Source organism: Phalacrocorax aristotelis, chromosome 7 (genome assembly GCF_949628215.1).
Source record: "Phalacrocorax aristotelis chromosome 7, bGulAri2.1, whole genome shotgun sequence".
Classification (NCBI taxonomy): Eukaryota; Metazoa; Chordata; class Aves; order Suliformes; family Phalacrocoracidae; genus Phalacrocorax; species Phalacrocorax aristotelis.
In genome coordinates, this window is record NC_134282.1 from 18,089,794 (window position 1) to 18,105,108 (window position 15,315).

The following is a 15,315-nucleotide window of genomic DNA, read 5'->3' on the forward strand; positions in this document are numbered from 1 at the left end:
AAAGAAACAGAAAACCTTACTGCTCACAGCAAGCAGAGCATTTATCTGCATTTGGGAAGGCCCTTTCTTGAAAATCCTTCCATTGCCTGGTTGAGAGTACAGGCTTGAACCGGCATCTCCCTGAAGGAGGGAATGCTTTGGCTAGTCTATAAAAGGTTTGTCTAAGGTGTGTGCCTCATGTTTCCCCTGTTGGAACTGGTACCTACAAATATGAGTGTATCTATATAAAGTATATATCTTAGACCAGAGTTTGAAGCTGAGATTTCCATGTAACAGAGTGCCCCAGGAGGGGGCAGGGAGAAAACTACTTCGTGATTCTGGTCATTACAGCACTGCCTACCCAATACCAACTCCATAATCTAAATATGGTCCTGAAACAGAGATTTGAAGCTGGGCTTTCAGCACTTTAAACTAGCTTCCTCTAAGCATAAGGCAGTTTGGGGTGTGCAAGCATGGCTATGAAAGGAATGTTGCATCTGGCTTTCTCTCATTGTGGCTGTAAGATTTTAAAAGATGTTGGTTTATTTTGTATGTGAAGTGAGAGTCACTTCATAATCTTGGAAATTTTGCAGGCAGGACAGTGAAAACTGATTCCTGTCCAACTTTTCCCACTGTGTGATGGTGAATATACCGTCAATACTTGTCCTCGTGATATTTTAAGATAGCTTTACTGAATGTTTCTTTTTTCCCTCTCTTCAGATTTGTCACGGAACAGACTGTCAGAACTTCCAGCAGAAGCATGTCACTTTGTCTCCCTCGAGAGTCTTAATTTGTACCAGAACTGCATTCGATATATCCCAGAGGCTGTTTTGAATTTACAGTCTTTAACATTTCTAAATATCAGGTAACGATTGTCTTAGAAATTTTGCTTCAGCATCAGTAGTCTTGGTTTATAAATTTTGATGTATCCATAAGTAATGCTAACATGGCGTGTAATCATTGTGTTGTTATATTGTATGTCATTGAATCAAAGCAACCTGAACCAGTCTTTCCTACTTGGGTGGATCTGGGAACGTGAGGATTAAGCAGCAGTTGTAGAAGTAGAGTATGAAGAATAAAGCTAATTCCAACTTAAAGGACTCACAAAATAAATTCCAGTAGTTTTCATGTGAAATACAGGCATGCAGACTGAAAAAAGAAGATGGGGCTTTTGGATAGTCTTTACAATTCAGCTCTTGGCTGCTGTATAAGGCTTATGCAATTTCCCTTTACCTTCACTCTACTTTTAAAGATCTTCCTCAAGCATTAATGCTTCTCTGCCAGCATTAAAAGCTAATTACTGCAGCTTAGCCTGTTGATGAAATTCAACTGTGTACAGCATTCTCCATTTGTAGAAGGCCTTTTAAGAGGTGTGGAAAGTTCCTTGTCGTAAATTGGCAATGATACTGATCAAGAAAAACTTCAGGCTATTTCCTTCTGCCGTTATACTTCTGCCAGTTTAGTATGCTTATGTTTCTTTATTTTCTTTTTTTTATTGATGGTAAGAATTGTTGGAATAGGATATGAATCAGGTATGGGTTTCCTATTGCTATGATCTCTAGTAGGTGCAGTCCAATTATTATCCTTTTAAAAGCTGCTGTTGGTTCACTGACTGCTCAGAAGTTTTTGTTTGGGTTTTTTTTTTTGCTTTAATAATAAGGAAGTCTGAGTTTCAAGCATGAAATAATACAGCAGCGTATCTTGGTAAATATCAACACCTGATCAAAGCCTTAGTTAAGACCCTAGTAACTTTCTAATCATCTAGTCACTGTTCCTTGCTATGTTTTATTTTTAAAGGGAATCATTCTCTTTTTACAATCCATTCTCATTCTGTCTGAGGTTATGGTCCAGTCATATGACCTCATATTTGCCTTAATAATAGTTTATTATGAAATGTCCAGGACTGTATTTTGGAATAATGAAATCTATCATACCAAAAGTCTTGATCCACATGATTTTCTGAATATTTAAAGTATATTTCTACTTGAGTAAATAATTACTTTCTCTTGGCATTTTGTATGTGCTGACCTGCAATACTACATATCAGAAAGGCTTTTGCACTCTGTTCAAACATATTCATTTGTGACAGGATGGCCAGTTGTCAGAAGCACCTGAAAGGGCACAAAAATATCATATTCCCCAGCACTGAGTTAGAAAGCATTTGATCAGGCTTGGTACTTGGTATTCAGAGTTTGTTCACACATAACTAGTTAAACCAAGTAATGAAGAAAGACTGAGTTTATCATCTCAATGGAGTGTGGGTTTTGTATGTCTTTCATTGCATTAAGAGGTGAGGTGATTTCTCACTAGAGTTCTGATGATTTTGTTTTCTTTCTGTCCAAAAAGTCGAAACCAGCTCTCAACATTGCCCGTACACCTCTGTAGTCTACCACTAAAGGTTTTGATAGCAAGTAATAATAAGTTGGTTTCGATACCTGAAGAAATTGGACAGCTCAGGCAGCTGACAGAGCTTGTGAGTATACAGTTGTTGGTTTTTTTAAACTATTACTGTTCAGTCTTTAATTTTTAATTGATGTGTCTAATAGGTTCGGGGGTGCTTCAGAAGAAATAACAATTTCTTCAAACTGATCAGAATAATGCAGTAATTAGGATGCTATCTGAGCATGTGCAAGTTCGAAATCCCATTTCTCAGACTTCCCTGTTTTTGAAAGGAAGGCTGGATGGAGTTAGAGCTGTTATGCATTTGTTTCTGGCAAAAAGCTTTTATATAGCAAGCTGCACTGTCTCAAATAATATGGAATAACTTGAACAAGATAACTTGAAATAAACTTCTACATCTGAATTCTTAATCTTTTAAAGCTTTTATTTCCCCATATATTTAAAATGAGAATAATGCTTCACATCAGCATCAAGATCTAATGAATATAAGCATCTAAGGTGTTATGTAAATAGTTGTCTTTTTCTTTCAGTCCCTAAATAAAACACTACCTATGGTTACTAACAGAGGCTTACCAGTCAGTGGTGGCAATGTCAAAACTGCTAACTCATTCTTTACTCTTGCTTTGTAGGATGTGAGCTGTAATGAAATACAGACAATACCTCCACAGATTGGCAATCTGGAATCCTTGCGGGACCTAAACGTCAGAAGAAATAATTTGGTGCATTTACCTGAAGGTGAGATAAAGGCTGTCAGTTGTAACAGCAGAAGCTTCAAGCACTTCTTTATTTTCAATGCCTTTTTCTTCCCCTGAGAGCTAGAAGCAGTGTACTTAATTATTTTGTAAAACATATTTTTATAATCTTGCTTTTAAATCTGCTGAATTATGTTTATTTTCTATCTTCAGAGCTTGCTGAGTTGCCTTTGATTCGATTAGATTTCTCCTGCAATAAAATAACAACAATACCAGTTTGTTATAGGAACCTCAGACATCTGCAGACCATCATGTTAGAGAACAACCCTCTCCAGTCACCCCCTGCACAGGTAATCTGCAGCTAGGAATTCAGATGACTAGTTCAACTAAAAAGGACAGAATGAAGTAAAAAGCTGAAGGGTTCTATTACAAGCTTTATTTAAGGAAGAAGAGGACTTTAAATAAATTGTATTGTCTAAAAGTGCTGAATACGCAGCACAGCTAGAAAAATCCCTTTTTCTTTTCTTACTTTACTTACTAGTAGTCACACCTATGGGATATTACTAAGAATTCCACTATTAGCATTGTACTAATGCTCGCTGAACATTTCTGCTTTCAGTGTAGGAGAGAGCAAGCTCTCTTAGGCAAGACTGATTTTGTAACTCTCAAAAGTCAAAATTTTGACTGAGGCCTCATTGCCCCTGTGTGCAGGTTCACTTTGCAGCAGAGTGCTCAAACTGGCCTGTGAGCTAGAAACTGCAATATGGTTAGTGACTAATTTAATTTTTAATGTGGGGCCATAAGCCCTTGAGTATTACAGGTTTTACTGTGAGCTGCTGCTTCTGAGGCAAGAGTGGCACTTGCTGAACCCGTAGTTTCAATAGGGTTTTGCTTCCCTTTGAAAGCAAAGACAGCTGTTACTGGCTCCATTCACTTTAAATTTGAGCTTGCTTTGGCAGCCTGCCGCTGCCATTCAAAGTTGGGCATGGGTGGGATGCATCTGTTCTCATGCCAAGGGTATAAATTCTACTACTTGTAAATGCTTATGTCTTGTTTGCATGATGAAAACTCAGCATCCAGCTGACAAAGTTGCATGCAGACCAGATGTACTTGGATGACAGCTTCCATTCGTCTATCATGGGCATCCTGTCATGCTCCACTACAGCTGTTTTTCTAAAATGCAGTGAGATTAGAAGAAAAGATGCATTAGTTGACATAAATGTGCTCATTTATTACTCTCAACGACAGGTTAAATGTCTGTAGAGTACTTTGAAAATGTATTCTCAAATTATACTTATGTAATTTTTAATTTTTTTTTAAGATATGTATAAAAGGAAAAATTCACATATTTAAATACCTGAACATAGAAGCATGCAAGATAGCTCCAGAGTTGCCTGATTATGATAGGAGACCCATGGGATTTGGATCTTGGTAAGTTTGGCACAATCCAAATTCCTAGTTCTGATGACATTCAGGAAAATTTTGTCAGTCATCTGAGTTTTTTTAAAAAAATTAGATCCACGGATTATTCTTTGGTAAGTGCATTGATGGAGGCGGTTTTGAAGAATGTCATTTGTGTTATCTCATGGTGCATTCTAACAGGGTACCACTATACCACTATATAAGTAGTGAGGAGCAGCTCAGAACAACACCTGGGCAATATCATATGAAAGGCAGTGTTAGAGTTGATGTACAGTAAGAAGTGTTGGTATCTTCATAGTACAGGGGGTATGCTCTCATGTTGTTAAGATGTGTGTTCAGCTTATAAGATCTTAATATTTTCCATACTTACTTTAGTATATACCTGCTGTGATTTTTAACCTTTTGTGCAGAATTTTATAACTGCTGCGCTCAAACCGCAGGTGTAAATGCTGATCTCCACCCCATTAGTAAACTGTTATCTCTGGCAAGCTTTCACTTGGCACTATTGCTTAGCAGTGTAACACAAATATTGGAACAGTCAGCCATATCAGCTGCTAAATTAAGATGTCTAGAGAAAAGCAGGAGTTAAGATCTATTTCTGTTACATGATACAGAGGGAAGGGCGTCAGTGAAGTATGACACTAAATATAAATAAAAATTACCTCAATCATCTTGGAAGGTGTCAATAAGGTGTGGAGGAATAAGTTGCGACAGGATGTACCGCTGTCTTTGCAGCAATAAAACACAAATCAGAGGGCCTCACAATAAATCATCATGAGTCAGATTTGTGAAGAAGAATTTGCATGAGGGACTGACAGAGTGATTCCTCATTGGCACCGAATGTCTTAAATTATATTTCTAGATGATGTCAGCTTACGAGTATTTTACGAGTGTTACTCAGTTTCCTAGAGTATAAGCTCTTGCGGAAGGTTTCTGCGTAATACTGGGGATACTGTCCTGTTACCAAAAAGGATCTAAATGATAAACTGTCATGATCTGTTTAGCATAGTTTGTTTATTTTTTTAAGAGAAATTCCAATAAAATAAGTGGGCTGTGTATTTAGTGATTTATTGTTGGCTGTAGTTATATATTACTATGGAAGTTTTCATTAATTGCCTTTGTGAAATAAGAACAATGTATTTTAAACATAGGTTGGAATTACAAACGTAAAAACAAGTGCAGAACTGATTGAGGATGCTTTCTCTAGAGTTGCTTCCAGATTCAGTCATATGAAATGAGCTTCAGCTGGCTTTCCTTCAGCTGTATTTCCATCCCAAAGAGGAGATAAGTGTTGGTGGTAGAATTAGTTGTTGTTACCATGCTGCTTGGGGTATTTAGTATTGCAGGTGTACCTATCTGTCTTCATGTACCTATGGAAGAACTGTCCATGGACTGGAGTACATGTTAGGAGGAAATAGTAGAATGATCCCGTGGAAGAGAGGATCCCAAATTATTATATTCTTCTGGAACTTGGGATGAGAGAAATAAAAGCATTCAACTACAATATAGTTAGTATTTCCAGGGAAGTCACAAGAGCTTTATGTCTGTTATTTTCAAAGGTGACTGACAGAAATAAGATATCAGTCAGTACCCCTAGACTTTGTTGCTGTTTTATCTGATGAGCTAAGTGAGATACCATGGAGGTTAAGAATCCGAAACTGAGTGGTAGAGATTCTTAAAGTTTAAAGAAGTTTGAGTCGTGCTGTCAGTTCACTCTTGATTAAATTTTTTTTTTTAATAACAAAGTGGTTAATATTGCTAATAAAACAAGATACTCTGAAATGTTATGGCAGAAAGTGTGGTTTGGAGGTTCTAGTGCAACTAATTATTTGTTTTAGCCTTGTCTCATTATATCACAATGGCTTACCAAAGTGAGATCTTGTATGCTACAGTCCTTCTCTAAGCAGAAGCTCTGTGAAATTTATCTTGGAGCAAGTTTTGATCTCCTGCCGCCCATCTTTGGTTCACCACACTGAAGTTCAGAGCACCTCAGGTTGGTGCTGGAGGGAATGTGATTGAGAGGAGGCAGAACTGTTGTAACTGTGTAACAGTTCCTTTGGCAGTGAGGCAGACTGTTATGGTCTGGAGTTAGAAGGTTTAACTCATACATAAACCAGTGTAGTGGATATTCTGGGACTTGGACAACTGCTTTTTCTTACAGGACTTTAAAATATGTGTTTCATTGTGGCTTTGGAGCTGTGTTTTAGTCTTTGAAACGCTGGCAAGTCTTTCCTTTGGCTGTTGATCTTACCAGGCATTTAGCTTTGATTTCAAGCTTCCTGGGTAAGTTGTAGTTGCCCCAAGATGCTTTGATCTGTTTAAATGCTCAATAGTTGTTCTGTGTAGCTTGTTGGTCAGGGAGGAATAAAAATCTTACTTCTCAACTGATTTCAGGATGGCTGCTGTATGATTGTAATTGTGTAAACCATGCAGCATTGAATAGTTGGGTTAGATGTGAGAGTCAGAGAGGAGGTGTAGAAAGCAGCTTTCATGTTAAAAAGGAGAAGAGTCTCCTGGGAATGGTGATTATGAATTTTTGAGTTACCAGATAACCTTAGTGGTTTCAAAAGCTATAATTGAAAAGGAAGGCTAAAAGAGGAAAATTTGTATGTTAATACTTCTCTATTTTAGCCAAATACTGATTTTTATATTCTTCAATTCGGAATAATTGTTCAACTTAGAACAGGGTTCTGAGGAGATTCTGAAAATACTGGTGCATTTAAAATGGAATTATGCTGCAGATGGATTTTTCTTTTCTTTGACCGGTGTTTTAAATCCAGTATTTAAGTACTGTGAACTGTTAGCATAAGTATGGTTCCGTTGTCAGTGATTCAAGGTAATAGTTCTTTAACAGCACTGGGCAATTTCATGGTCTTTCTTTTTTATTCCCCACCCAAAAGAAGGGAGCTTGTTTTTTCCTTTCCCCTTATTTCTTGCTAGGGGTTTATTATGCAGATGATCTTTCTGTTTAAATATGGGGGCCATAAAGGTGGAACTCTTTAGTTAATCAAAGTTCCACACAGGCACAAGAGCTTGTCTTTTAGTGTACATTTGCAGAATCTAGATCTGCATAGAAGCAGATGTATAGCCTAGCGTTTCTCATCTGTAGCCCTCCATCCCTCCTCCTAGTTTTTTGCTATTCTGTGTCTCTCAGAAAATTAAAATACCTCAGTGTAGTAGTCTGTCATTGTTCTACAAAGTCCCATGCACGCACAGTGTGCTGCGTAAATAATAATAGTAATTTGAAAATAAGTATTTCCTGAAAGAGGGATTTTAGGGGGAGCAACAACTTGAGAGCAATACCAGTGAGAAAATGACCTGCAATTTAGTTATGATGGGGTGAAGCCATTAGCCTCCTGAAATTCGTTCTTTCTTGTGTATTATGTAGTAATTACTGCTGCACTTCTCCCTGGGGCATCAAGTGCCAGTAGGACAGTTGAGCCATTGTGAAATGCCATCTGCAGTGGATCAGACAAGTCCCATTGTCTCTTTTACTGTAGCTATCTGCAGCAGTTGCCAGACTTGACATCTGTGATGGCTGTACTGCTGAATTACGTAGTTTCTGAGCCCAGAAATTTAGAGAACTGTATGGCTGTTTGGTTATATGTATTGTAACACTAGGCACATGTCTAATGCTTTTGTCTAGACATGTCACTGACAAAGTTAGGCTTTGTAGATGTAGATTTCTATATTTATTATATTAGGAAGTATTTGAAATGTTGTCCAGCTTACTGCACAGTTTCTTAGGTAATTATGATACAGGAGATAGTTATGTAATATATTCTGCTTACTTTTGCGTAGAAATATATTTTGATACACCTGTAGTTTTAGTAATTTTGCATGGGTTTATGCCTACTTATGAAAAAGTTTGTGAGATAGTGTTTTTCAACCAAAACATATGAGCAGCAGAAAATGAAAGTTTGATTTGTTAAACAGTGAAATAAGAGATCACTTTGCAGTTTTCTTAATTTCTCTGTGGGAAATGTTTGAAGTATGGATATATACTTCGGATCAGATTAGCTCCTAACATGCTAAGCAGTGGCAGGTGGACAGCTGACTGACAAGTATGTTTGTAGCTGTAAGCATGTGCTTCATGTCTTATGTGGCAAATGCAGTATGATGCTTTCTGATGTGCTGAGCTTGTGACCACACTGTGCTTGGTAGCTTATTCTGCTTTTGTTCTGTAATAGCTGAGCAGCTTTTGGTGGTGTTTGTGTTATAGTAACTAAAACTGTGTGTTTGACAGCCATGAGGAACTCTATTCCGGCCGGCCATATGGAGCGCTTGATTCTGGCTTCAATAGTGTGGACAGCGGAGACAAAAGATGGTCAGGGAATGAAGTAAGTGTTGCAGCTTTATTTTTGTTGAGTGCAGTATTGTACAGGAAAGCAAAGTAATAAGTATACATCTGGAAGCATATTCAATAGGTAACACGTATATGCTAGTGTGCAGGTTGCCTTGAGCTAAAATTATTTGTTGTTTTGTTGGAGAAAAGCATAATTTTGTATGGGATGGGGACGAAGTTGGAAATAATAAGAGAAATGTATAAAACAGTTCATGACAGATGAATTTACTGTAGCATAAAATATGAGAAAAGGGGGGTCTTCATTGTAAAAAAAAAAAAGCTTAAAACTGTACCATATTACAATGTTGAGTTGACTACAATTAACTCATGAGTAATTGTTTCAATAAAATAAATTTGAAAATGAAAACTAAGCTTCAAAAATGAAATGGAAATTTCAGCTTCTTTCTTTGCAGCTTGTTTCAAATGTTAAAAATAAAATTCGTTTGCCATTTAGAAGCAAGAAAATGGGATCTCTTAGCAAGGAGACTGTCAGTTATTCTTCCCAGGAGGAAGCTGCCTTTTCTTCTTGGGTCAACTAAAAGAGGCAGTAGCTAAGACCTAAAGTGTTTCAGTGAGCTATACTCTGTACACTTGCTTGCACTCCTAACGTGGTTTTTGAGAGGGTTCTAGGAGTTTCCATCCTGGAACGTTTTCAAGCACTTGCAGATATTGCAAACAAAACTGTAGGCAAGCTGGTTTTTTAAGGAAGCTTAAATATATGTTTTTTAAAAACAATACCCTATAGCCATATTTTGCTTTAACTTAATGATTTGTAAGTGCAAAAACAGGACAGTTGAAGTAAAATAACAAATCAAGATGTAGTAGCTTACAAGATGATGTTTCCGAAGAAAAGTGTTTCTTGACTATTTGTTTTCTAAAGCCAACAGATGAGTTCTCAGATCTCCCTTTACGTGTGGCAGAGATCACTAAAGAACAGAGACTGCGAAGAGAAAGTCAGTATCAGGAAAACCGAGGAAGCACAGTCGTAACTAATGGTGGAGGTAAATAGTGATCTTTGGCTAACAATATTTATTGTCATCGTTATTAAAGTTCCAGGATATTTGCTATAAATAGTAGATTGTCTAAAGAGGAAAAAGGGAAAGTTCTAGGTGGAATTACACACACACAGAGTTGTAAAATCACCATTGTATTAAGGATGTTACAAGGCAAAATCAAATAGCATCAGAATTAGGATAATCTGGGAAGCATTGTCAGCTTCTGCATATGTGCTATGTAAAGTCCCCAAATGCGTCAAACAGTATTTTGGAATCTTGAATTTTGGTGCATGGAGTTTTGCTGTTTGAGCTGCTGGGGAAAATTTGCGGCAGTAGTAAATTGTCAGTGCTCTTGCCAACTGCTGTCGGAACAGGATGAGCAATTTTGTCAGGGAATTTCATATTTCCAAGTAGCAAAAATGCCTTGTTCAGTAGTCTTGGGTTTTAATCCAAACATGCAAGCCACCTAGGAGGGATGGGTGTTTGTGAGTGACGTTGCTTTTTTGGACCTTCTCAATTTGTTGTCCTGCAGTCTTACAGTAGCACCCTCATATTTGTTCAAGAGATGATGGTGCTTCCCATGTTTCTTGATCTCTGCAGTCCTTCTCTATTTTAACTTCAAATAATCTGTTGCTGCCACTGCCTCACAGTTCAGTCCTCCTGTTTATATGTCCCAATTTAGCATTCTTCCAGGTTTGGTTTTTTCAGTCATTCCCTCTTCTACATTTTTTTGCACTGCTGATTGTTAGATCTCATCCCCATATACTTTGATTTTTTTTTTTTTCCTTCTTTCTCAGCTGCTCCTTGTTTTCCATTTCCCCTGATGGCTCCAGTTCATATTTCCTATCCGAGTCTCACTCTTACCAGCTAATCTTCTGTGCCCAACTCCCACTTTTTCTTCCTTATTCTCTCCTCATCCCTGCTTTATCTTTTGCTATCTTAGTCTTATTCTTCTCTGCCACAATATTTTGTTTTCTTTGCCACCTTCTAGAAATATCTGAGGCTTTTTGGTTGACTCACACTCTTTTACACATTAACGGACAAAAAATTCAGTTCGAACAGTTAAATTCTGGCAAAGTTAGAAGAATTGAAGACATGGTGTTATGGGAAGCTGTGGGCAGCGTTAATAACAAGTAGTGCTGCCAGCTCTGCCTCTAAGACTAACTGTATTTTGTTCTTTGGGTTTTGTACACCAGGGATTTGTACATCAAAGTGCCTCACTATATTTCTAAGATGGAGCATGGTCAGTTCATGAATAAGAGTATCTGAGAGGGGCACAAGCCATAGCACGTGGCTGTCAGTGATCCAGGAGATCCTTTCCAATTTTGTTCCTAACACACATACTGATGTCTTTCACCCTCTACTGTAATATTATTATTGTTGTTATTGTTAATATTATTATTATGTCTAATAAGCAAGGCTGGAAAGAAGGGAGGGTTTTGGTTTGGTTTGTTGGGCTTTTTTAAGATTTGAAACTGAGATGGAGATTTAATGAAGCCAAAGTATATAGGAATGCTGTTTTGGATGGTTGTAGTAGCAGAGGAGTTGGCTTTGGCAGTAACAGTTGCTGGATTGTGTGGTGAGGCAAAGAGAAGTCTGTTTTAGGCAAGCAGGAAAGGGGTGGGGGAGTAGAAAAAGAATGTCTGCAAGAGAGTCTGGAGCAAGTTTGGGGAGAGTTTTAAGAAAAAGAAAGCTCTAGTGCTCAGAAAGGGAGCTTATGCTTTCCCCAGCATCCCCAGCACAGTATATTTCACCACGGTAGTTTGCTCAATGTCATCACTCTCGGTATCCTGGGCAGAATGTGTAAAAGCAGTGACAAGTAAAAAAATTGCCCTACATAGTATCGCCCACACAAGGAAAAAAATCAATACTAGCCAAACCGTGCTGTTTCTTGCTCTCATTTCAGTGGTTCCTAATTTTGTTTTTCACTGCTCTTTTTATCTGCAGTTTTATTTTAAATTGGTTTAGAGGGGAGTTGTTTCTTTCCGTACTGTCCTTCGTTATTTCCATATACACTTCTTATATTCATTTGCATCCAGATAACTTGGTCATGCTGCCCTCTGTTTTGTTGTTGTAGCAGTAAAAACAGTAGACGTACCTGTCATATCCATTCCAATTTTTCTGACAGAGATGAATTAGAACCAAGAGAAATTATTCAGAATGTACACAAATTAATGATTTACAGTCTTGGCGTTAGTTGATAAATTTTGATAGATTGTTTCCAGTACTGAGAAAAAATCACAGTGTTTACCTTTTCAGTCGCTGCAAAAGTATCTGCGACCAGCAATTTAAAACTGTGCTTGATTCATGATTCTAATTGCCTTTTAAAAACCATTACTTTTATCGTTATTTCAAAATCTGATGTTTAACAAATGTTAGAGGGCCAGGCGAAATTCAAGAGCTTTCAGGCTGAGCTTTCCCAGACAGAAGAAAAACAGTAAGGCCTTAGTTCCTGACGTTGCTTTTGTGTTGGTTTTTTCCTCTCCTGTTGGTTATCTAATTATGGGTGTTCTCTTTGTGTGTGTATGTCAAGTGGAACATGATCTTGATCAGATCGACTATATTGACAGCTGTGCCACAGAAGAGGAAGAGGAAGAGGTGAGGCAACCCAAGTGCATGGACTCAGACAGCCTCAGCTCACAGTTCATGGCGTATATTGACCAGCGGCGAATCTCTAATGAGGTGGTGCTTTTACTTAAATTAGATAAATTCATATGCTCCTGGAAAGCATTTGTGATGGTATTAATGCTTCTTGTCCTCAGAGGTTTTCTTTTCTTTTTAAAAAAAATTAAAAATAAATTTAAAAAAAATTGTCTGATCCGGGGGAAGAGCAGTGTTGTGCATTGTGGAGGGTCAGAGCTGGACTGTTAAGCTGCTCCCAAGTGCCCGTTGCGATATGTGGAATAAGGCTAAGGCAGCCACACTGTTTTCCTGTCATGTGGGTTCTTGCAAGCTTGTGCTTTAGGCATATGGGAAGTAAATGGTTTTTGCAAAGGAGTGCTGTCTTCAGAAAATGCTGAAATTGATGCTTCCAACTGGTAATTTGTGATATCTAGAAAATTGTTAACCTTCATTTGTTAGTACTGAATACGTACCAGCTTGCTTAAGGGAAAAATATTGATTGTTATTAGTGTAAAGATTTAGTACAGGAATTTTGCAACTCCCTTAATTTGCCTGTTCGTGTTGATTACAAGTTATTTGCCAGGAAACTCAGTCTTGAGTATCCATTTTAAGTTTAGACTAACGTAAATATTCAGAGTTTTCAGAAAGCCTACTATTTGCAGCAAACAATTTCTTTCTCTCTTGAGCAAGGCTTGAACCCACAGATACAGACTTAGATATGTATATAGTCACCTCTCTGAACAGAAAACATAATCTGTAGTTTCAGAAAAACCTGATATGAAACTGTTCTCAGTCAGTAAAGGACACAGTTAAATGAACAACAAGTAAAATTCTTGCTAGACAGGTTAGAAAATTATCCAGCCAGCTTTTTACAAATGTCCAGAAACTGACATGAGTAGCTCTGCACATTGCCCTGTTTTCTCCTTTCACAGAAAAAAGAGGGTGGGAGGCGGGAAGGCAAACTAGCCTCTCTGTTCTTTTTTTCCCAACAAGTCTAAACAGTATGTTTTCATTTTTGTTCTCAAGTATTTTTGTTTGAGCTGGTATGTAATACATGTGCTGGAATGCTACATTTTAGAAATCTCAGTAATGGTAACTGCAACGTAAGTACTGAGAGTCAGGATGTGTGCACCCGTTGCCCCGCAACATAAGGATGATGTTTGTTTTAATATATTTTTTTGCCAGCATTCACAATACGCTATGCTAATACTACCTGCTTTAAGTGATTGCTTACTGTGTTCAAATGATGTCATGGTGCAGAGGAGGGTAATGATTCCGGTAAAGTTACTGTCACTTTTCTTTAGCTCATGTCATTTCATTGCTTTCCAGCTGCACAAAGATTAGTGTGCAACTGGAGTTCCTTGGAAATTGTGTGAATTGCCAAAACTGGAAGCTGCCTTTGTTTCAGATGTAGAAGCCACTCCTGTGAACACATGGAGAAAACTGTTCCCTGTGAAGTCATTTGGACGTACACTTTTGGAAAATTTCATCAGAAATCAAACATATAGAAACAGATTTTCAGCCACAACTGTTTTCTTTTGTGTTCTATGAGTCTTAATTAATACCAATGTACACAGCTATACAGTTCAGTGGCTCACTGTACATACTACATGAATAACCTATCTGAGAAAATCATTGTGGTTGATATGCTTAAACAGTACATATTGTGCTGCAATTCAAATTGTGTCCTTTCAAAGTTTTGTGTGTTTTGAAGCAGAAAGATATTTGGTCTTTGAAGAAAGAAAAAAAAATGTGGATCTTTAGTATTCATGTAGCAGCCTGGTCCCTATTTTGTCCCATTTATATTACTGTTTAGGGTGTTTAAAATTGGTGACTCAGATATCTAAGAGGGGCGTTCGTTTTCCGATTCTCAAATTCAATATCAAATCACAAAACCTGACACCATTTGAAGCAGAGCAAGAACAAAACTCAGAAAAGGCAAATATTGGCAATACAACCCAAGGACTCTGCTGTAAGTCATAGTGAAAAGGCATTGATCAACATCAAAAAAGCTATTCATAGGGATCTATCTAACCATAAAAATTAAACTGTTTTCTTTTAAACTGAAGCAGTAGTTTCTCTAAAGAGACAATCCAAAATCTACTACTTAGGAAGGCTAACTGTATGCAATATAGCAATACACGTACCAGCGTGAGTGGAAATTGGCAAGTTAATCTTGAAAAGTTGCTGTCCTCCTACATTAAAACTTTTACTGATGCCCATTAAAATGACACCAAGGGTAATATATCTCTGTTCCCAATGGGATAAATTATTTCACAGCTCAAATTAACCCTAAGGTGTTCTCATTCATCCCATGTTTTGCTTTCTTAGTCCCTCTGTGGCCTGTCTTTAGCGCATCATAAGAGAGCATCAGCTGTAGTATCCTGTATTTCTGAGAGTCCGAACTGCATTGCTGTACAATTGTGTATGCATTCTTCAGAGCTACATTTCTTCTCTGCATGGTTCTTAATAGTGGAGGGTTTTAAGCTCTTAAATTTATCACTAGGCATATTTAATCTTGAAACTAAAGTTTCTTTCAGTCACAGGAGAAAGGAAAAGTAAGCTTGCCTAGTTGGAAATTAACATCCCTGAGTTGGGGTTCTTTGTTGGGTATTTTGAATACCAGTAGTCACAAATGTTGCTCTACAAAGAGATTATTTGACATAAATGCACAGTATTCTGAACAAGTTGCTAAGAGTCTTCTCTGTTGTTTTCTTAGGGCTCACCAGTAAAGCCTGTATCCATCAGAGAATTTCAGAGAACAGAGGATACAAGACGATATTTACATCAAAACAGGTAAGAATATGTGGCAACAGTAATTTTATCCAAAGTTTCATGGTGAATGCAGAGCACATATTTC

The 15,315-nt window shown here is 37.6% G+C and overlaps 1 protein-coding gene across 22 annotated transcripts in view; it reads left to right on the plus strand.

Annotated features, from left to right (window-relative positions):
• The window catches only part of LRCH3 (leucine rich repeats and calponin homology domain containing 3), a 66,971-nt gene that overhangs the window by 26,213 nt on the left and 25,443 nt on the right, over positions 1-15,315 (plus strand). For 14 of the 22 annotated variants that reach the window (XM_075099036.1, XM_075099039.1, XM_075099017.1 and 11 more), the window contains exons 2-10: positions 700-844; positions 2,326-2,452; positions 3,009-3,114; positions 3,285-3,421; positions 4,393-4,502; positions 8,740-8,833; positions 9,719-9,839; positions 12,367-12,515; positions 15,175-15,251. In XM_075099036.1, coding sequence (XP_074955137.1) covers positions 700-844; positions 2,326-2,452; positions 3,009-3,114; positions 3,285-3,421; positions 4,393-4,502; positions 8,740-8,833; positions 9,719-9,839; positions 12,367-12,515; positions 15,175-15,251 — 1,066 coding nt within the window. The remainder of the gene's footprint in view (positions 1-699; positions 845-2,325; positions 2,453-3,008; positions 3,115-3,284; positions 3,422-4,392; positions 4,503-8,739; positions 8,834-9,718; positions 9,840-12,366; positions 12,516-15,174; positions 15,252-15,315) is intronic. The other 8 variants (XM_075099018.1, XM_075099025.1, XM_075099022.1 and 5 more) reach the window with 1 other exon arrangement.